This window comes from Acomys minous (assembly GCF_964271855.1).
Source record: "Acomys minous genome assembly, chromosome: 3".
Classification (NCBI taxonomy): domain Eukaryota; kingdom Metazoa; phylum Chordata; class Mammalia; order Rodentia; family Muridae; genus Acomys; species Acomys minous.
The window spans coordinates 29,543,051-29,565,410 of NC_140485.1; the positions used below are offsets into that span (position 1 = coordinate 29,543,051).

The following is a 22,360-nucleotide window of genomic DNA, read 5'->3' on the forward strand; positions in this document are numbered from 1 at the left end:
CAACAACAAAAACATCCAGACCCATTGGGAGAGCCCGTCTCAAGGATTAAAATGGAGAGTGACAGACATGTGACACACATACATCACATACATCCAACACATACATACGTATGCTTATGCACACAAATACAGTAATCAAAAAGGGAAAAATTGAAAATCTTTGCTGGCTCTGATGGTACAGACCTGTAATCCAGGCTGCTGGGGGCAAGGGTGGGGTGGGCTGAGGCAGCAGAATAGAAAGTTAAATGCCAGTCAGGGCAATTTGATGAGATTATTCTGTCTCTGTTTCTTTGTCTCTCTGTCTCTGTCTCTCTGTCTCTCTCTTGCGTGCGCGCGCACACACACATACACACACACACAGAGAGAGAGACAGAGACAGAGGAACAAGACAGAGAGAAAGGAGAGCTAAAAATGTTTCAAACTCCAGTACCAAAGGGAGGGGGAACAAAAGAAAAGAAGAAAAATTGGGGCAATTGGGGCTGGAGAGCCAACTTTGATGTTAAGACACTTTGTGGTGTTTCAGGGGGCCTGGGATGGGTTCCACATGGGAGCTCACAGCTGTGTGTAACTCTGGTTCCAGGGGGTCTAATACCCTCACCTCCACTGACACCAGGCACACGCATGGCATACATACATACACGCAGGCAAACACTCACACACGGGAAGTAAAAATAAATCTTTTAAAAGGAACTAATAATGTGAAACAATAACTTGCAATAACTTTTCAGTCAGACTGGCTAGAAAGGGGAGGAGCCAGCTCTGGGTGCAGCCCCTCCCCGGTTCCCTGGACCTACCTTCTCTCTGCCTCCTTTAGGCCAACATAAGGCCCAGAAGGTACCCTACTCCCTGCAAGGGAGAAAGTAGTGGTGTAAGGCTCGTATAGTCCTCTTGCCTAACGTGCAGCTTGTCGAAGCTGGGGTCCCTGAAGCTGTCCTGCGTTCTGTGTCATCCCCAAGAGAAAAGTCCCTGGCAGGAGGTGGCCCTCTACTGGGAGGCCATTTCCCTAAGTGGCCAAGGTAAGAAGTGGGGGATTTCCAGTCCGCGCAGCTGACTTCAGTACTGGGGGCTCCTCTTCTTTCTCAAGTAGTCTAGGCTGGTGTGAGGGCAGAAATTCCAGTCAGGCAGAGTTGAGGGGAAGAAGTCAGCTTAGACCCACAGGCCTCCAGCCCCCAAGTCCCGCTCTGGAGGGAACCCCAGAGTTACACGCGGGAACCACAGGAACCCGCCCCAGGAAGACCCCAACAAGATGTTCAGGAGCGGGATGGGTCTGAAAATCCAGAGCGGTACTTACTCATGGGCTGGTGGGGAGTGAGTCAAAACAACGAATGCCCCTGCCTAACCCCGACTTCTGCCCCAGGACTGGGTCTGGTGGTTAGAAGAAGGGCAGGTCTAAATCTCAGGCCGGGAGTCTCCTGACTGGCCAGCACCTCAGGAGAGTCAGTTGGGCAACATGAGCTCATCCGGAGTTGGGAGCCAGTAGTCTCACATCCCAGACCATTATACCCTGAACTTGCAGAAAGGGGGACCCTTCCCCTAACAGCATTACATTGCACTCACTGGGCCCCAGAGACCTAGTGCAAAGAGAGGAATGAAGCCCTTGGTTAGGGCACACACATGGCCCTGCCCCAATGCCAGCATACTTCCGGCTAGGTATGGGTTTAGGAAACAGCTAGACCCTTTTGGTCTCCTGTGCCTGGGCACTTGCTTCCTTTCATCTTGGCATGTAATCTATGCACGCTTGCTATGGACACATGTTTATGTGTTTTTCTCTCTGTCTCTCTGTCTCTCTGTCTCTCTGTCTCTGTCTCTCTCTCTCTCTCTCTCGTGTGTGTGTGTGTGTGTGTGTGTGTGTGTGTGTGTGTGTGTGTGTGTGTAGAGGCTGTGTAACTGAGGCATGCCAACTCAAGGATTGCCAGGACTTGGTGCAAGGGTCCTGTGCAGTAGAGAATAGGAACAGCGATATAACAAGTGCAGCCAGAGCCGGGCTGTGGTGGCGCACGCCTTTAATCCCGGCACTCCGGAAGCAGAGGCAGTCAGATCACTGTGAGTTCGAGGCCTGTCTGGTCTACAAAGTGAGTCAAGATCAGCCAAGGCTACACAGAGAGAATCTGTCTCGAAAAACCAACCAAACAACCGACCAAACAATGTACAGCCAGTTTCACAGAATGAACCCAACCCTGAGCCAGCATTCCAGGCGTAATCACCAACCTGCCCCTGTGCCAACCATCCCCCTCAAGGGAGGTATTATTATCTGCAATTTACAAATCAATAAACAGAATTTGCACCCAGGTCAACCTAAGGCCAAGGCAGAGACTGTCCGCCAGGCTCTAGTGGAGTGGCCCTCTTTAATTACACAGCATCTGTTTCTTGTCTCTGAGGCCTGCTCTGAGGTGACAGGTCTCCCCTCCATCCCTTTCCCCTCCCTGCTAGCTGAGGTGGCCTGTTCGAGGCCTGTGGATCTTGGGGACACTGAGCAGAAGACCTTTATCCCTCGATCCAGGCCCTGGTTCAGAGAGGGTCTGGCTGGTCCCCAGTGGATCAGCTGGGGTTGAGCTGTTTGCTGTAAACAGAAAGCTCTGGAGGAAGGAAGGAGGGAGGGGCTCCAGTCGTCATGGAGACTGGACAGAGTAGCCCGGCTTCAGCCCTGATCCACAAGGGCTAGGGCTGCATCTTTGAGGCTGTAAAGCCGTGGGAGGCCCAGGGAAGATCTGAGCAGGCCAGCCTCAGAGGGAAATCAGGATGGCGTTAGGAGTACCTGTCAAGGTTTTGATTTGCACAATAGCAACCGCCACTTATTGGGCTTTTACAGTACACTTAGCACTGGGCCTTTTTAATTTTTATTTTCTTTTTTGACCAAGTGGTGGACTCAATAACAGTCTCTGGTTTATAAATAAGAAAACTGAGGTCCAGAAAGATTAAAATGGGGTTAGGGGTGTGGCTCAGTGCCTGCCTTGTCTCACAGGTATAGGGCCCCTTGAGTTCAATCTCTGAAGTCCGGGTGGGCGCGTGGGGGGCACTGCAAGTAAGTGAACTCTCTTCAAAGAGATCAAGCAGTTTAGTCATGTCCCAGGTCACGCAGCTTGTCACACTACTTGGAATGCTATAGCAGAAATTCCATTTATTTATTTCCTTTATTTCTTTTTGAGTCACTGGGGTCTCACCGACGCTGGCAATGATGCCGCTACTTGCCTGTCCCCCTGTCCCTGCCCCCAGTTTTTATAATTCTGGGACAGGATCTAGTTAAGATGTCAAGACTGATCTTGAATTCACTCTGTGCCCAGGCAGGCCTTGAATTTGTGACTCAATTCGGCCTCAGCCTCCCCAGTAGGCAAGATGCAGAACGTAAGGAGATACTCTGGACAAAGATTCTCTCTACAAAGGCAGGCCGAGAGATGATCTAGGTAGGGACGCCTTGAGCCCCTGAGTGAGTAGGGAAACTGAGTCTCCTAGCTGACGAGCGGACTTCCCCTGACTTCTAGCATCAGTCAAAGAGATTGCTGGGGACAGACCCCATGTGTTCTAGCCCTAACCACTAGACCACACGAATTATCCACAGCTCAAGCTGGGAAGGTCCAAAGAGAAACCCCCTTCCTAGTCCCATCCTGGTGCCTAGGCTCTTCCCCAGCAAACGTACTGGCTCTGTGAGGGCCTTGCTGGGCCAGGGTGCTGGGGGTTTTCTGCCCACACATAGTTTCCAGATTCCAGGGGACGAAAAGGAAGCCCTGAGGCACGGAAACGGGGGATGTGTGATGACAAACTTAGACTGATTGCTTTTAGGAAAAAGCCAAGAAACCCTAAAAAAAAAAAATATAAGCAAAAATTCCACTCAAAAACCAAAGGGAGTTATTTGATTGTGAAACCGAGTGCCGAGAGGCGTTACTGTTCAACACGGAACAGGATCGAGGGACTCTGTTCAGAGGGTACGGAGCAAAGGGGCTCTGTCTGCTCTTCCTTGTTGCAGTTTGGGACAGGGATTGAGGTGGGCAGAACACTCGAGAAGTGTGTGGTCAGGGGAACCCATGGCTAGCAAATGAGAGCCACACACCAAGTTTATACCAAAAAGCCTCCCTGGCTTGTGTGGGGAGCTTCCCCATGGAAGGTTCTAGCGGGACTATACAAGAAAAGATGCACGGTAAATTGGGATTTTGAGATAACACTAGCTTTAGCCTTTAGAGAAAAAGCCAAGAACCGAAGGTAAAAGAGTGGACATCTGCCTGGAATTCGGGTTGACAAGCAGACCCAAGAGTCAAAGATCAAAGGGGGACAAGGGGGACTTCCTGAAGCTCTCAGGGGAGTGCCTGCCAGCCAGGCTATTGTGCAAGTTCTGGGCTGGACCACAAGGACAGGCTGGCAGAGGAGCTGGGCCTGGTCAGTGGCCAGAGTGATGCTTGCCCAGCCCCCTGAGCCTGGAGAGCTGGAGTTGTGTCCTGTGCTTCTCTAGGAATGCAAGGCCCTGTTGCCCTAGGGAGCGTTCCTATGCCACCTCAGGGCTGCACTCTGCATGCCTGAGAGATCCCTCATTCTGGTCTGGGACTTCTCTTCCCTAGAGCCACTATTTTACAAGAATCTTCCAGAGCCTTCCCAAGCAGGCCTCTTTTGAGATAAGAGTAGTTTGTGATGCAAGAGCTGCTATGCGGCTGGAGAAGAGGGGGGCACCTGGCCGCACCTGGGCTGCTCAGGTGTGGGGCTCTGGACCTACTGTCCAGCTGTGCCATCAGTGACTCTTCATACAGGCTGCTGAAGGCCTCATCTTGCAGGAACTGTTCGGGGGTGTGGCTAGGCCAATGGCTGATCAACCCCAGGGTGAGGTTTACAACTGCTTTTTTCAGATCACTCCCTCTACCCTCAGCTCAAGCCTTTTTTTGGCTGGTGATGGAAACTGAGTTATGAGGGCTCAGCTACGGGTAAAGGTGTTTGTCCCCAAATCTGATGACCTGAGTTTGATTCCCGGGACCCACATGGTGGAAGGAGAGAACTGACTTCTACGAACTGTCCCTCTGACCATCCCACGTGCTCCAAGGCGCAAGTGTGGACACACACACACTAAATAAATCTAAGCCTTTTTAAAATTTAAGAAAAGGAGCATTGATAAAAGGCTGAGGGCAACAGCTATTCCATAACAAACGTGGGGTTTTTTTTCTTTTCTTTCCTTTTTTTTTTTTTCTTTTTTGAGACAGGGTTTCTCTGTGTAAGCCCTGGCTCTTCTAAACACTCTTTGTAGACCAGGCTGGCCTCGAACTCACAGAGGTCTGCCTGCCTCTGCCTCTGGAGTGCTGGAATTAAAGGTGTGCGCCACCACTGCCCAGCTGGGATCACTGATTCTGAATCTCATGGAGAAAGGACAGGATCCTGGCTACAGCCTCCTGTCAGCTGCCAGCTTCTCCTCTTAGATTCAGCTTTTGTGAATCAGGAGGTAGGTTTCTACACTGAGTTTCTGGCCATGCTGGCATCCCATACAGATTAGAATTCGGAGGGAGAGGACAGGCCAAATGAATGAGAAGCAGGGACACGCCCACCGTAGCTTCCACCAGACACTCAGTGTATCATACGGTGAGAGAAGTGGGGTAGAGCATGTCTTAAGTTTAACCCCATGAAGGAGGAAAACCAACCTGGAACTGTGAGACTGGTGTGTGGTAGGGAGTTAGGGGCAAGCGTGAGCTGCAGAGATATCTGGCAGCTGCTATGTGCTTGGGAAACACAAACAGACCTTTGGCCACCACAGCCGGGCAACCAGGAAAGCATCCACTTTCCTGGGAGTCAACCCGGGTACCCGTTCCCTTTTCCCACCCTGGCTTGTTCTCAGTGGGCATCAGTTGCTGGCCACCAATCTGGGGTCATTCAGCATCCCGTGGTTTTACGGAGTGGGTACTGGCCGCTCGGCTAGAGGAAGTCCCCAGCCATGAGGCATTTGAAAAGTGGAATCTCTTCCCTCAAAGCCTGCCCCCTCTGCCAGTTTTCCCTTTCGGAATCTGAGGAGAACGCTGCTGCCCCTCTCCTGGTGTCTCACATAGCACCATCTTCATGCTCAGGTGAAGGAGGAGGCAGAAAGGCTGGTGATGGCCCAGGCACCAACTCGGTGGCATCCTCTCTCACTGCCCCTCCAGGCCTGTTTCTGAAGGCTGTTTATCCTCAACCTGCTGCAGGGACGGCCTTGCTCCCAATGAGCGAAGCTGCCAGCAGGGTCTTTTGTGGTGCCGCTCCCGTGTGGTACTGCCTAGGGGCCCCACCATGGGGGCAACAGATGGACCTATGGTCTCTACAGAACAAAGGTGGGGGAGGGGCCTTGGCATCGCCTGCCTGCCCCAAACAGGAAGCTCTGATTGAGCTTCAAAGGACTGGCAGGGCCAAGGGGCTGAGTGGTGGAGCCAATGCCAGGACTGGAGGCTGCATGAATTGCTTGCTGCCTTCCAGTCTTGGGTTGCCCAGCCAGGCAGCATGGGTAAAGGCTACAGTGGCCAGGGCAGCTGGGGTTTGGGCAAAGGATAGCTTGTACTGACAGGACAGCAGCCTCTGCCTGGCCTGGCAGCAGGATAGGGAAAGGGTGCTTGGAGGCCGGGCTTTGCCCCACTTGGGCTGCAGGTTCTATACCCAGCCACAGTTGTTTTGCCTTTCCCCCCCAAACAACCATGAGAGGCAGGCCTGGCACCAGGCCTGCTGCCCACTCCCTGCCTCCTGCTCCCAGCTGCTCTGCTCAGAAGAGCCTTTTCCTCTCCACTTCCTGTTCACACAGGGGGGGGTGGGAAGTGGAGGGAGGAAGTTAGGGGGTGGTGTGGAGGGGGGGGGCCATTGAATAAAAGGAATTAACTGTTTCCCTCCTCTGACCTCTGGGAATTTCCGCCTGTGAAAGTGTCTCGAAGAATCAGGAGTACTGGGGGAGTGGAGAGGTGGTGTGCCCCCTCTTGACCACTCCCCCCACCCAGTGGTGAAGGGGCCAGATAAGTCCCTCTGGGCCCCCAACCTTTTGTTTCCCTGGCGCCAGGGGAGGGGGGAGGGAGAGCAGCGCCAAGGGCAGCCAGGAGCTTGGTGGCCTCGGAGCCCCCTCCCAACCAAGAGTTGGTGCCAGGTCCTGGCCTGAGACCTGAGCCTTAGAGGGGAGGGACAGGAACCGGAGAATTGGGAGTCGCGGAGGAATGAGCTCAGACCCAGGCTGGCCAGGCTGAGCCCTGAGCTCTCAGTGTCTGGGCTAGTGCCATCGGCCAATGTGCTTTGGAGACAGGAGGGAGGGCAATCTGCGAACGAGCTCCGGGCGGGGGTGTTTAGGGCTCTGGGTGGGCACACCCTCAAGTGGCCACACCCCTCTGGAGCGCTGGTAGAGAGCAGCTCGGTCAGGATGCCGGTCCACAGCGCCCCCTAGTGTCTAAGGGCAACTGGATGCGGCAGCCCCTAGGGTCCAGTCAAGGGCGGGCCTCAGGAAGCACCTGCTCCCCAGGACCAGCGGCTGCCCTGAACCTCCCCCCCAGGTGGCTTCCTTGTTTACAGGCCTCCTGCCCTGGTCCCAGCGTCACAGCCTGTGGCCACTCCTCCTATTTCCAGTGGCGGCTCCAGAAGTAGCTCATTCATCTTGGCCCCTGCCCACACAACTGCTCCCTCCCCCTCCTTCTTTGGCCCCACCCCAGGCTTAGGGCCAGGGCCCCAAGGGCCTTCTCTTCTGCTCTCCATTCTAAACCTTGCTTGGTTTCCAAGGATCTAAAAGCTGTGGCTTCCCGTTGCCCTGACTCACCGGAACCCCATTCGGTCAGTGCCAGGGAAGACTGGGGCCTTTTCCCAGGAAAGAGGAAGCAGCCTAGGACCAGATGGGCTGAAGGGGCAGGGGCGTTGTAGGCTGCTTGAGCCAAAGCCTCTGGGAGAAGAGAGCAACAGGGCAGTGTTTGTTTAACTAGCATGTATTAGGCACCCTTTATGTACAAAGACAGCAGGTTCCAAGCTGTTTTATCTACGCCACAAGTAACCAGTTTGGTGGGGGACCAAGGCTTTACACTGATGGTGTGGAACTGGGAACCTCTCTCTCTGGTTCCTCCTGTTTTATCTAAGTGTGAAGGAGTCTTAAGCCACATGAAGAGATACAGGAAAATTCTCCCAAGTCTTCCTTGAGAGAACAGGATTAGGGTGCCCACAAGACACACAGGTTGCCTCTCCCCACCTGCTCCTACTCCTGTTTTGGGAAGACAGGACCCTTGGGAGTCACTGTGTAAGTACCTCAGCCCTCTGGGCTGGCAGAGACCATAGGGGTTAGGGGTTAGGGGTTAGGGAACTTGGCAGCGCCACACCCACTAAGAACCAGATACAGTTTCTGAGACAGGCTTAGGTTGGAGGAGAAAATGAACATTTGTAAGTTAGATCAGCTGGCCTCCCGCACGGGGACAGGACCACTCCCTTATGTTGTTCCTCTCTGGGCCACTGGACAGATTCACATCCATCGAGGCAGACAATGCCCTAGGAACACCAGTCCAGAGGCCAAGGCTGTTTCCAGAAGTGCCGTCTGGGGGTGAGGAGAGGCAAAGTCACAGGAGCAAGGTAAGGAGAAAAACAGGCCAAGTGCCACAGAGCCCCCTTAGTGGCTATAGCAAAGCCAGGCACAGGCTGGCAGAGACGGGCAAGCAGGATACAGGATGTGCAAGAGCCACCGGAGAGAAGGAGGAACTTTCAGTGACAAATGAGACATTAGGCTACACCTCCTCCAAGGCTCAGGGAGCACTGAAGGAGAAGCAGAGAGAGAGAGCTGGAGGCAGGGGTGGTGGCGAGGAACACTGCCATTTCCTGCACCGCGTGGCTGCTGCACGCCAACTCACAGCAGCTGTGGCTGCCTGCACAGGGTCTGCCCCGTCTCTTAGCACTGTCGTGGAAGTGTTAAGGCTTGATGGGGCCTTGTAAAGTGCCTGCTCTCCTGTAACCAACCCTAGTGAAACTCGGTGGGATGCAGGCACGTGACTGCACCCACACATATGTGCCCTGCACACAACACAGACGTGAGAGTAGAGGGGGGGATGGAGACCAGTGGGAGTGGGAGGTAGGAGAAAGCGGCAGGAGAGGAGGCGAGTATGACCCAAGGAACCCATGTATCATACAGAGCACATGCTAATAAAAGACACTTGGACAAAGAATTAGGACTTAGGATCATGATCAGGCAATGAGGACTTCTAGAAAATTCTTGCAAAACAAGGAAGGGAATGGCTGAGGAAGCATTAGTCAGATGGGATCTGTGAGCAGCAGCGCCATCTGCCAGCCAGAGGGGGGAATGACTCTGTGATTTAGGATGAAGGCCTAGCATCCCTACCTAAGCCTCAATCAGAGGATAGAGGTTTGCAGGGCTCTGAAGGTCTTTTTTTTTTTTTTTTTTTTTTAAGATAGGGTCATAGCGTTGGCTGGCCTTGAACATATAAAGATCTGCTGGCTTCCGCCTCCTGAGTGCTGGGATTAAAGGTGTGCACCACCACACCCAGCACAGGAGGCCTTCTGGTGGCATCCCAGCCCTTCTTGGGATCACATCCTGTGAGCTTAGGCATCAACACAAAGTCATCAAGTCCAGAGCCACTGCAGTGCAGATGATTTAATGCCTTCCGCTTGTCACTATTTTCTCCTGTCCTTGCCTTGCCCTCAGCATCAGGGCACTCGACTCTGGAGCCCAGAGTCACATCAGCATCTCCACATACCACCATGAGCATGCCTACACTTGGTGCCACCCGAGGGCCCAGCATCTGGAAGGCTGCCTGCTCACTTCTGCCATGCCTAGCCCAGACAGAAGGGGGAGAGCTGGAGGTCCAGAGGCTGCTGAGTGACAAAGGGAGAAAGGCTCCTCAGTCCAGGTGGACATTATGACAAGAACAAAAGTGCTGTGAGACGCAGCGGGGCCGGAAGGATCATGTCTGGCCTCCAGCCTCATGGGCACCTGGAAGATGAGTAGCTCTAAGGCAGGCCTGAAACACAGAATGTTTTCACTCCTGAGGCCTCAGGGCGGAAGCTTAGATCCAACACCCCCACAACCCCAGACCCAGCAACCTCAAGGGCCGAACGCCAACCAGAGGACGGCCTTCTCAGGAGGGTCCGGTAGGTGGGTCCCTGCCTGTCTACCCACACGGGGACACAGCCTACAGCCAGCTGAGGTGTTCCTCCTCATAGCGCTGGGGGTCAATGAAGGGCCGGTCAATGGAGCGAATCATCAACTCCCCGCAGTACACACACTCTGCAGCCACCAGTTCATCTAGATCAGCCTTGAGCTGTTCCCGGCTGGGACCCGCAGCCCCGGCTTCAGACTCCTTCGCCTTCACAGAGCCTTTGGCTGGAGGAGGCGCAGCCCCAAGCTTGCGCTGCAGCTCCTCGAGCCTGGCCTGCTTGTAGGCAGGAAGGCCGGGCCTCACGGCCTGCAGGAGACAGTCAGCGTGGAACATGTGGCCACAGAGGAAGAGGTAAAAGGGTCGGTTGAGCAGGGGGAAGTCACAGGTGGAGCATTTGTCCTGGGGCTCCACGGTGCCATAGCGTCCCCGCAGCTCTTGCAAGTCTCGTCGGATGCGCTGGGCGCTGGCTGTGGCTTCCTCCATTTCCCGCTGCAGCTCTTGGATGTGGTGGTTGTAGGCCTTCAGCGAGCTGCAGATGGCCTCCTTGAAGTGGTCGATGGTGACGAAGTCAGGAAAGAAGGGCAGCACGTCCTCAATCTTGAGCAGGGGGCAGCTGGCCAGGCAGGCCATAGCCGTCTGCACGTCTTCCTCCTCCTGCACCACGTGCCGAGCGATCTTGAGCCACAGCTTCTTGCGCAGTTCCTCGTCCTCCTCCGGCAAGTCTGCACACTGCTTGGCCAGGTCCACATCCACCTGTGGGGGACACCAGGAGGGTCAGGGTCAAGCCCCTCTCCACCTCGGATAATGCTACTGGAAAGATGACAGACGGCCATGGGCCTGAGGAGAGGGCACGAGCAAGATTCCCTGCACTCCAGGTAGCACGAGGCACAACGGAAACCTGTATGGGCCGGCGCCATCACAGCTACGGAAAGGCTGTGTTTGGTAGCGGGCCTCCAATCTTGGTGGATTTAAAGATCAGCTGGTAACGCCTAAAGCACGCTGGTGCACCCCCATAACCCTAGCACCCCTCGAGGGGGTAGAAACAGGAATGCCCCCAAGCTTGAAGCTGGCCTGGGCAATGCGAGACCCTGTCTCAAAACGTAAAACAAGTCACAAGGGGAACTATTTGAGCTCTTGCTGCAATGTTCTAAGTCCTGGGTTAAGGCTCAGCCTGAGGCTAGCCTGGGCCAGCTACACAGTGATTTCCAGATCAGGTTGGGATCCACAGCAAGACTTATAGGATGAGACTTGTTTCAAAAACCCAAATAGGGCTGGGAACATGGCCCCGGGGTCAAGAGCACTTGTTGCACAGAATGTTCAGATCCCAGAGACGACATAACGTGGCTAAGCATGGTCTTGCACAGACCTGCGACCCCACAGCGGAGACAGGAGGGTCAATGGGTTGGAGAGCTATCAGAAACTCCAGGTTCAGAGAGAGACCTTGCCTCAAAAGAGAATGGCGGGGAAGGACAGATGACAGCACATGCCTCCTCTGGCCTCCGCACATGTATCTGCACACATGTGTGTAAACACTGCACACGCCAACAAATAAGTAAATGTTCCTCCCCTGCAATCATTCGTGCTTTGAGAAATGTAACTTAGCATCTTCCCCTTCTGCTGGGGTGTGTGCCAGACGCCATTCTGAGTAGTTATTTTATTTATTGGTGCCCGTGGAGACCAGAAGAGGCCATCAGATCCTCTTGTACATGGTTGTGAACTAACAAGAGTGCTGGGAATCGAACCCAGGTCATCTGTAAGAATATCAGCTGCCCTTAACCTCTGAGCCATCTCTCCAGCTCTGCTGGTTAATTTTTTTAGCCCAGGCTGGCCTAGAACTCATTGTGTGGCCAGTATAATCAGCTCCTGAATGCTTTGCTTATACAAAACTAATTCATATTATAAGATAAAAATACTCTTAACATTACCTTTACAAATTATAATTATTTTTCTTATATTATAATTACGGAAGGAAGGTAGGTAGGTGTATGCACCAGAGTGCGTGTGTACAGGTCAGGGGACAATTTCTGGCTGTCAGTTCTCTCCTTCCAGCACTGGTTCGGGGGACAGAACCCACCGTCAGGCCTGCACAAGTGCTTCTGCAAGCACAACCGCTCGGCTGCTCATTACCACCATCTAGTGGACAGAGGGAGGGGCTCAGAAAACAGCACAAATCACACAGCCAGCTGGTAAAGCCAGACCTCAAGCCCCGATGTTCTACTGTCCTTTTTTTTCCTTCTCCCTCCCTTGCTAATTGTCTGGTTGCTTAAATACAGGGACTCACCGTGCAGCCTAAACTGGCCTCAAACTCATGATCTTTCTGCCTTAACCTTCCTAGTGCGGGTATTACAGGCAACAAGCATGCACCTCAAAGGTTTTTTGTTTTGTTTTGTTTTTTTGAGACAGGGTTTCTCTATGTGGCCTGGACTTGCTGTGTAGACAAGGCTGGCCTCAGAACTCACAAAGATCCACCTGCCTCTGCCTGAGTGCTGGGATTAAAGACATAAGTCATCACGCCCCACTCTCAGTCTGACTTTTTTTTCTTATTGTTTTGTTTTATTTTATTTTATGGCTTTTTTCAAGGGTTTCTCTGTGTATCCTTGGCTATCCTAGACTCTCTTTGTAGACCAGACTGGTCTTGAACTCACAGAGATCCGCCTGCCTCTGCCTCCCGAGTGCTGGGACTAAAGGCATGTGCCACTACTGCCCGGCTTCTTTTTATTTTTTATTTTTTAATTCTTTTGGCTTTTTGAGACAAGGTTTCTCTGTGTAGCCTTGGCTGTCCTAGACTCACAGCAATCCGCCTGCCTCTGTCCCCAAGTGCTGGGATTAAAGGCGTGCGCCACCACTGCCCGGCTCTCAGTCTGACCTTTAACCTCTACATTAGAGCACTTCTCAAGAAGCCAGCAAGCGCTAGCGCTACCTCCCCCAACCTTTCAGCCTCTTTACATTGCTCTTCTCCAGGTCCCTCACCTAGATGAGGTCAAGACTTACCTGCAGGGCTAGATCCACAGCCTCCTCATAAAGCTCCAACACCTTATAGACGTGGACGCAAGCGCGGTGGTGGCCGTGCTCAGCACAGAGACGAAGTGCATACTTGAGATCGTAATGCACACGGTGGGGGCTGGCCCCGGCTTGTTCCAGGTAGGCCAGCAGCGAGGCTGGCTGGCCACGGGCATACAGTGACAGCAGGTAGTTGTGGATGGCCTGCTCTGTCTCGCCAAGCACGTTCACGCAGAATTCCATATAGCGGATGGCCTGGCTCACCTGCTGAGCCTCACCGCCCTGGCTATAGTTCACCAAGGCAGGAATGAGCTGCCGAGCATCCAGCCGGCTGCCCATCTCAATCCAGGCATCTACCAGCTGGCGGGGGATGTGCCGAATAAGGACGGGTGAGAATTTATAGAAGAGCTGGGGATCGCGGTGGCGGGCAAGCACGGCCAGGGCCTCTTCATAGGCCTCGTGCTGGCAGTGGTAGGCCACCACGCGTTCGTAGTCCTGCGTGATCACTGCAAAGAACACCATATGCTCCGTGTCCCCATGACTGGCGAGCAGCTCGTGGATAGAGGCCCGGCTGGCAAAGAGCCACTCCTTGTGCCGAGGACTACTGAGAAAGGTGCGAAAGCACTCCCGTGTGTCCCGGTAGAGATTCAGAGCATCTGGGTCACCCTGCAGGGCACCAAGCCGGCTCAGGTAGAGCTCCGTCAGCCAAGTGGTCAGCAGTGTGGCTTGGGTCCGCTCAGTTGGCTTCAAGCCGGCCAGTTTCCGCTGCAGAAACTCGGCCAGCGCCTCCTCTTGCCGGGCCTCCAGAAACTTAAGGGCAATCTCCTCGAAGTAGCTCTGCGTCAGAGCGTAGCAACGGGCGCTTTCCAGGTAGCGATGCTGGCGAAAGCAGAAATCGGCTTCTCGGGCCAGGACCGTGTCCAGGCAGTCAGGCCGCTCTCGACAATACTCTTTGGCCAGGTCAAAGCGGTTCATGTCCAGGTAGGTGCGCCAGACATCCCGAGCCTCACGCTGCACGTGGTAGCGGAAGACCGCACGCTCAGTGTAGGCCCATAGGTGACCCGTGGATGAGTCCTTCACCATGTGCCTCAGTGGGCCAAACTTCTCCAGGAAGTGATCCCGCAGCACCACCTGCCCTGTCAGTGTACACACCGCCTCCACCCGGTCTGACAGCAGCAGCAGGAAGTGGAACTGAGTCAGGACAATGGCTAGGGGTGGGCTGGCCCCAGGACCGACGCCCGCCGGATACTCCCACACTCGCTCCTCACTCAGCAGGGAGTCGGGGCGCCCGCAGTCCAGCGAGCCATACAGCACCCCATCTCCCATCATCCAGGCAAAGGCGCGAGGTGCAGAGCGTAACTTGGGGGTATAGAAAGCCAACTCACTATACCCCAGGTTGCTAGGGAACTCACGGAACGGGGGTGGGTGGTCTGTATAGGCGGCAAAGAGCCCCGAGAAGCCTTGAGCCTCAGCATCTTCCACGGCTCGGCCTATGAACTGGAAGAGGCGCTGTCGCGTGGTGGCAATGACAAAGCCTCGCCCGTCCGGGCCGCGCTCAGCCTCGAGGGAGCACACAGGCGCTGGACCCCCTTCTTCATTTAGTACGTACAGCGGGCGGAAGTAGAGATCTGGAGCAGGGCCAAAGAGGCCGCCTTCGCTAGCCGAGAGCTCTGCTTCGAAGATCTGGCCCTGGGCTGTGCCCACCAGGATGGGGCCGGTGCTACTCTCGCTGCCCAGAGCTTTGTTCCACCCTACGCTCTCCACCAGCTGTCCCTTCCAGCGTGCCAGCGGCCGGACCTTCTGTCCATTGCGGTTCATGTAAAGGACCTCGGTGCTACTCAGAGCAATCAGCAGGTGAGAGCCTGGAGTGGGTGGAAAACGGCACCTGAGTGGGTGGGGCTTCTCCCTCCCTGCTCAGACCCCACCCACGGAGGCAGTGGGTGCTCACGGGAGCCCCCCTCAGGTCTCCAACACCACTTACCGGTGTGGTCCAGGAACATCTTGTGGACTTTTGCATCATCCTTGCGCCCCAGTTCCACACGGTTGGGTTCACTTGCCTTGCCCAAGTCAATGCTGTAAGGGCAAGAGTTAGGGTGTCACTCTCAAGAAGGGACGTCCTTTTTCTTAGAATATTTATCTACTTATTTAATGAGTAGGTGTCGCGTATGAATGGATTTAAGTGCATCGTGTGTGTGCAGGAAGAGGGTCCTGGACCCTATGCAGGAAGGAGCACGGAGTGCTCAGCCACTGAGCCATCTCTCCGGCAGCTGGCAAGTTCTTTGTTAGATCAGACTTGAAAGTCTAAGTCTAACACACACACACACACACACACACACACACACACACACACATCTTTTTTTTTTTAATTTGTTTTTGTTTTTCAAGACAGGGTTTCTCCTGGTAGCCTTGGCTGTCCTGGACTCACTTTGTATACCAGGCTGGCCTCAAACTCACAGCCAGCCATCCGCCTGCCTCTGCCTCCACGTGCGTCACCATGTTATTTGTTTTTTTATTTGCTTATGTATCTATGAGAATGCATGCCACACGTGTGCCAGTGCCTGCAGAGGGCAGGAGGAGTCAGAGGCCCTGAAGCTAGCGTTTCAGGTGACTGTGTGTTGTCTGACGAGAGTTCGGGAACAGAAGTCAGGTCCGCTGGAGCACCAGCGAGACTCCTAACCTCTAAGCCACCTCTCCAACCCCAAAAATTCTTACTATGATCTCAAGAACTGTAAACTTTATATAGAATCCTACTTAAGAACCCTTAGCCTGAGCTGGAGACCAGAGGACAAGAATTCAGTTCCCAGCACCCATGTTGGGTGACTCCCAAGTGCCTGTAACTCCAACCCCAGGGAATCTACTACCCTTGGCCACCACCGGTACCCACAGTCGCTCACTTGGACATTTAAAATATACGATTTAAAAAATAACAAAGTGAGCTGGGCGGTGGTGACGCACGCCTTTAATCCCAGCACTCGGGAGGCAGAGGCAGGTAGATGGCTGTGAGTTTGAGGCCAGCCTGGTCTACAAAGCGAGGCCAGGACAGCTAAGGTGACACAGAGAGACCCTGTCTCAAAAAACTAAAAATAACAAAACAAAATTAAAAATAACAAAGTAGGGAACGGAGAGATGGCTCAGTGGTTAAGAGCACTGCCTGCTCTTCCAAAGGATGCGAATTCAATTCCCAGCACCCACATGGCAGCTCACAACTGTCTGTAACTCCAAGATCTAACACCCCCACACCAACGCACATAAATCAAAATTAAATAAAATATTAAAAAAAATAACAAAGTAAGTACTAAGAACTCCCCTGCTTCACTCCGAGAGCCACAGAGTGTCTTGCCCCTGTGCTCACCCCAAGGTCAGAAGGGGACAAGGGCGGGGGTGTTGATAGTTCCTCAGCAGTAAAGCCTGAGTTTAACCTGGCACCGCAGTCTTCGTTGTAACCTTGAAAGGTGTCTTGTTTCAGTAATGGCTTCCTTTGAGGATTCGTCCCAGGGAGATGGCTCAGTGGGTAAAGCGTTGGGATTAAAGGCATACACCGCCACCACCCAGATAGTTTTGTTCAATAAAAAAATTAAATTGCATTTGTGTGTGTGTGTTGGCACGTGTGCCGTGGTGTATGAGGACAGAGGGCAACTTGCAGGAGTCAGTCCTCTCCTTCTGCCCTGCGGGTCTGCGGGTCTGAGGGTCTGAGGGGACTCGCTCAGGCAGTCAGCTGGGCAGCTGGCCCCTTTATCCAGTAAGTCTCTTGACTAGTTCAGATGTTTTAAATTTTAGGAACCTGCCAAATTACCTTTTCAAAAGATGATGGCAATCTGCAGGTGTGTGCCACCACACATGGAAGTTGTTTATTTATTTTGAGACAGGGCTTCTCTGCATAGCCCTGGCTGTCCTGGACTTGCTTTGTAGGCCAGGCTGGCCTCGAACTCACAGAGATCTGCCTGCCTCTGCCTCCTGAGTGCTGGGACTACAGGTGTGCGCCTCCCCTCACCTGTTTGTTTGTTTTAATAGTAGTTATGTATATATAACACACACAGGCTGGAGAGATGGCTCAGAGGTTAAGAACACTGACTGCTCTTCCGAAGGTCAAATGGTGGCTCATAACCATCTAAGATGAGATCTGGTGCCCTCTTCTGGTGTGCAGGCATACATGCTGGCAGAACATTATACATAATAAATAAATTAAAAAAAAAATAAATACATTTTTTTCTTTCATTTCTGGGGCTGGTGAGATGCACAGGCAGTCAGAGGCCAGAGGAGGGCACTGGATCCTCTAAATCTGGATTTATAGTTAGTTGTGAGACTCAATGTGGGTGCTAGGGAGCAAATCCCAGCCCACCTTATTCTTTGGGACAGGGCCTCCCACTGAATCTGGAGCTCATCCATACGGCTAGACTGTCTGACCTGCCAGTTCCCAGGATTCACCTGTCCCTGCTCTGCGCCAGAACTGGGGCAACCTACTTGCACACACTGCCAAGTGCAGCTTTTCTCACACAGGTTCTGCGGGTCCGGACTCAGGTTCTCGCGCTTCCGAAGCGGGCACTTTACCGGCTGGACCCCTCCCTCTAGTTCTGGGTATGCTGCTTGCGGGGTTTCTTTACTCTCCCCTTTCTCGTAAACTGTCATCTTATTAGTTTATAGGGGCTGGTTGCTCCCCACCCTGCCCTGTCAGTGCTGAGGTTACAGGCATGGGGCACACACTGAAGTCTGACTGTCTGAAACAGGGTCTCACACAGACCAGGCTGCCCACAAATTGACCATGACGCCGAGGATGACTTTGAACACCAGACCCTCCAGGCTCTACCTCCCAAGTGTTGCAGTTACAGGGGTGCATCACCATGCCCAGCTTCTGCTACCTAATCAAGGACTCTGCGTGCAAGCAACTCCCCCACCCCGGCCTTACTGTGTCTCCAGTGTTTCATGTTGCACTGCTGGAAGTCAAACCCAAGGCCTCCAGGAAGGCCAGCCAGGCACACTATCACTGAGCCGCGCCCCTGGCACCAGCTAGTGGATATATTTCAGGATTCTGGACAGTTCCAAAGATCCCGTGTGGCTAACTCTGGGGGCTCAGACCACCTTTAACTGTTGCAGGACCAGCAACATTAGCTGGCTTGCTCAAGACCTTGTAGCTGGTAAGCGGCATAGCCAGAATCGGAACCTACGTCTCCCTGATCTTCACCCGCCATGTTGGTTCTCTTCGGGAAGGAGTGAGACCCCAGTCAGACAGAAGTCCCCAGGGACGTTACCGGAGCAGTGTATCCTTGCCCAGGCTCATGCACAGCTGATTACAGGAGACAACAAGACTGGTGATGCGCTCTGAGGGAGTGAAGTCAATCCGCTGCTTTGTGAAGATAGGCACTTCCTTCTCCAGGTGGGCGTTTACATACCCTATAGGTTTGGAATGAAGAAGAAAAAAAGTGGCATCCAGAGAAGGGGGTGGGGGGTGGGGGCAGCCCAGAAAACCCTAAGAAACAACAGTGTTACCTGACAGGCTCCTATCTCCCGAGTATAACCTTACCCACAGCATCTTGGTTAATGAAGAGTTCAGCATGAAACAGCTTTCTGTTTGTCTCTACAGTAAGAGCCTTGGGCCTTTCTCACACTGGCGACAGTAGTAAGGAATTGGTTCTCTGAACCTGAGATGGGCCACATCGTGATGTGCTGGTTCCCAGTGGTAATGGAGGGGGGGGGCAGGGGTTGGTACTGGAAAGATGGTTCAGCAAAGATAAGTCGTCCCTTCCTCCCTACCCACCCAGTATGGCTCAGTGAGTCTCCATAATACCTAGGGAGTTCTGGGGACCCGGTCCCATCAGGACTGTCCCATCATAGACTGACTGCGGCTGCTTTCTCTCTAGTCAGCAGCAATATTAGCATACTGGGCCAACTCTGTGCTACTCTCCTTAGAAATGACACCTACACTCCTCTAAACTGCAGCCAGCTTTACCCAGGGCCAATCATCTCCATCTTTCCTGTTTAATGACAAATTTCCCTTTAGGTTCGAGCCTCCTTCCCCTAAAACATCCACGTTCCACCCTCCCTGCTACCCCGAGAAAAAGTCTGGTGAGGGGAAAAAACGAACACAAAACCAGACACGAAGAGAAGCAGGGAACCTATTTTCAGTTCTCCCAAGAGCCAAACTGCAGCCTGGTAGGCAGCACTTCCTGATCGGAGCCTCAGTTTCCTCTTTTGAGGGACCTTAGTGGTAGGGCCTAGATCATGCGGTTGCTCCGGTGGCTCTTTCAAACTTCGACCACTGACAAACTACGGATCCAGAGAGACCTGGGGCTTAGATCCTAAACGCACGCTGCCAAGTTCTTGAGCCGCCCTCCTCCGCAAACGCTAGCAGAACTGAAAGGGGCAGTGACGGCCTCTTCTAACTTACCAGAATGGGGGATGTTCACGCTAGGGCAAACAGTCTGCAAGACAGCCGAACGGGACAATGAGTCCTCATACTCATCCAGGATGGATGCCATGGTACTCGAACCCTGGGCCTTTGGTCTGGGGTCTGGGAGTCACAACTGTCTCCCTGTCGTCCAGGATTTGCAAGCAGTGACTCCCCACCGTCTGACAGATCCTGAGAACCTTTTAACAATTCCGAGGCTCTTTTCGCTCTCGCTGTGTAGGAAGAGACGATCGAGGAGACCCCAGTAGAATCTAGCGCAGTTTTGCACCCCCAGCTCCAGTCCCAAGAGATTACAGACTCCTTTTAGCAGACCAGGTGATCACAACCTCGCCCAAGCAGCTCAGCTGACTCCCGCCCCCGTGACGCGTGCTTATGACGTGCTTCCGGGTTCTCAGACCCGAGTAGTAACTGGAGCTCAGGGCATTGGAGCTTTCACTAGGAGGCGTTGTCGGAAACTTGGGGCGGCGGGGGCGGCGCCAGCGGTGGGCCCCGAGCAACTCGAGCCGTCGCAGGCGACCCTGCTGCAGTTCCATATCTTGGCGCTAGGGGGCAGCTTGGTCTCTCCCTGCGGCCCTAGCAACAAGCTAGCGTAGAACATGGTTTCTGAAGGCCAGGCTTCGCTCCCTCGGTTCCCTCAGATTGTCAATTGTCGCTTAAAGTGCCTGTGCCTGTTGCCTCTGTCTACCTTCACAACCACTGGCAGAACAGTCTTAGCTTACCTTTCTCCACCCGCAGGGGCCCGCCAGCTTCCAGAGAAAGTAGCTGCATGAGCCAGAAGTGTGATTCAGTGATAAAGCCCTTGCCCAGCGTTCATACACACACACTGCATTTCCGCGCCCCACCCCACCCCACCCCACCCCCGCCAACACTGCAAAAAAGAAAACCACACAGAATTTAATCTCCGGCATTAGGAAGGCTGAGGCAGGAGGATTACTTAGGAGGGTACCCTGGGCTACAAGGTAAGACACACACATCCCCGAAAACAAAAGTAACATAATTATGGTAAAGCCCTGTGCCAGGTAGGTAATGTTGTAAGTGGCCTCCCAGTGGCTCCTTAGTGTAGTGGGAGAGGCGAGGGTCGCCAGGAAAAGCGAAGAACAGCCGTGGGGCGCCAGGCTGCTTCCACGCACTCATTGAATGCTGGTGGCTGCGTTTGTCGGATGAGGTGGAGCGCATTCAGGGTGGTATGGCCATAGACTGCGCTTGTCCAGCACGGTCAGCCTTCCGTTCAAGCCCTAGTATCAGAAAAAGAAAAGGAGAAGGCAGTATATATAGTCATCATGAAAATCAGGAACAAGGGCTGGAGAGGCGGCTCAGAGGTTAAGAGCACTGGCTGCTCTTCCAAAGGTCCTGAGTTCAATTCCCAGCAACCACATGGTGGCTCACGACCATCTATAATGAGATCTGGTGCCCTCTTGTGACATGCAGGTGAAACACTGTATACATAATAATAAATAAATTTAAGAAAATCAAGAACAAAACCTATAAACCATGGGATGCTTGGGGTGAAGAGGGGAGAGCGGGGGAGAAGGGCAGTGGGGAAAGCGGGGGCTGGCCTTGGGAAGACTGTGGAAGCTGTTGCACGGACCCCTGGAGGATTTTGTTGGGGATGAGACGGCATGATGGCACTAGAAAGACGTAGGGTGTTTGAATGGGGCATGAGACCTGAGGCAGAGGACAGACCATAAGTGTCCAGCCGTGAGGAAGGGAGAAGGCGGCGGCAAAGGAAAGGAGGTCTCTGCGGAAGGCATCATAGATGTCGTGGCAGGGTAGATGTGGCGGATGAAGTGTAGGGGACGGCTGAGATCTGGCAGGTAGTGGCACTGACACTGTGGGGTAGAGGGGGGGGAGCTGAGTGAGAGGGGGCGGGGGTCACATGACTGACTGAGCTGTAAGTGTTTGCTTAGTGTAGGGAACTTACTGGGGAAACCCCAGCACAACCAGTAACCTGCTCCAGGGCAGTCACCATAACTGACTAGTAAATGCTTATTAGACATTTGCATAAATGAAAACTCACATGTCTCAGTTTCTATGCTTATAAAATAAAAATGAGAAATATCTCTCTCTCTCTCTCTCTCTCTCTCTCTCTCTCTCTCTCTCTTTTAGTTTTCTGAGACAAGAGTTTCTCTGTGGAGCCCTGGCTGTCCTGGAACTCACTCTGTAGACCAGACTGGCCTCAAACTTAGAGATCCGCCTGCCTCTGCCTCTGGAATGCTGGGACCACCGCCCTGGCCAGAGACAGTTCTGTTAGTAGCTAGTGTGGTGTTTAGAAAATGCTACTAGTATCTAATAGCGGACTGATAGCATTCAGATCCAGCCCAAAAGGACCAACCCCAACGCCTTACAAATACCTTGTGATGCTACCTCACAGGCACATTCTCAGCCTCAGATTTTCTGTTTGAAACAGTTTAGAGGTTAATGAAATTGGAAGCGAGAGATGTAGCTTACTTGGTAGACCCTCAGCACAGCATAAAACCAGGGTGGCGGTGCATGCCTGTAGTCCCAGCAGTCAGGAGGTGGAGACAGGAGCGTTAGAAGCTCAAAGTCAAAATTTAAGAGAGAGAGAGACAGTGAGGGACTGAGGACATGTTTTGGCAGCACACTTATTAAAAGATGGAAAAATACAGAGATTAGCATGGCCCCTATGCAACATGACTTGCAAATTCCTGAGGCACTCCATATTAGAAAGAAAGAAAGAAAGAAAGCCAGGCGTGGTGGCACAAACCTTTAATCCCAGCACTGGGGAGGCAGAGGCAGGGGGATCACTGTGAGTTTGAGGCCAGCCTGGTCTACAAAGCGAGTCTAGCTCATACCTGCCTATAATTTCAGTTCCAGTGGATCCAACATCCTCATACAGACATACATACACTGGCAAAATTCTAATGTACATAAAATAAAAATAAAT

The 22,360-nt window shown here is 53.2% G+C and overlaps 1 protein-coding gene across 2 annotated transcripts; it reads right to left on the reverse strand.

Moving 5' to 3' along the window:
- Positions 1–9,101: 9,101 nt before the first annotated feature.
- On the reverse strand, positions 9,102–19,829 carry VPS18 (VPS18 core subunit of CORVET and HOPS complexes). Of its 2 annotated transcripts, XM_084774726.1 has the most exons (5): positions 19,435–19,829; positions 18,299–18,440; positions 15,034–15,125; positions 13,044–14,914; positions 9,102–10,805 (listed from the first exon to the last, which is right to left on the reverse strand). In XM_084774726.1, exons 1-5 carry the CDS (start codon positions 19,523–19,525, stop codon positions 10,086–10,088), a joined length of 2,916 nt encoding a protein of 971 aa, XP_084630852.1. In that variant the 5' UTR covers positions 19,526–19,829; the 3' UTR covers positions 9,102–10,085. The 2 variants fall into 2 exon arrangements, with proteins under 2 accessions (XP_084630852.1, XP_084630853.1); XM_084774727.1 differs by lacking the exons at positions 18,299–18,440; positions 19,435–19,829 and adding an exon at positions 16,846–16,981.
- Positions 19,830–22,360: the final 2,531 nt, after the last annotated feature.

Excerpts from the sequence above, each read along its gene's own strand:
- VPS18 (XM_084774726.1), bottom strand. The coding sequence starts at position 19,525 with ATGGCATCCATCCTGGATGAGTATGAGGACTCATTGTCCCGTTCGGCT. Across the intron at positions 15,126-18,298 it reads GGCAAGGATACACTGCTCCG|CATTGACTTGGGCAAGGCAA; the intron begins GTAACGTCCCTG and ends TTGCCCTTACAG. Across the intron at positions 10,806-13,043 it reads CTGTGGATCTAGCCCTGCAG|GTGGATGTGGACCTGGCCAA; the intron begins GTAAGTCTTGAC and ends TGTCCCCCACAG.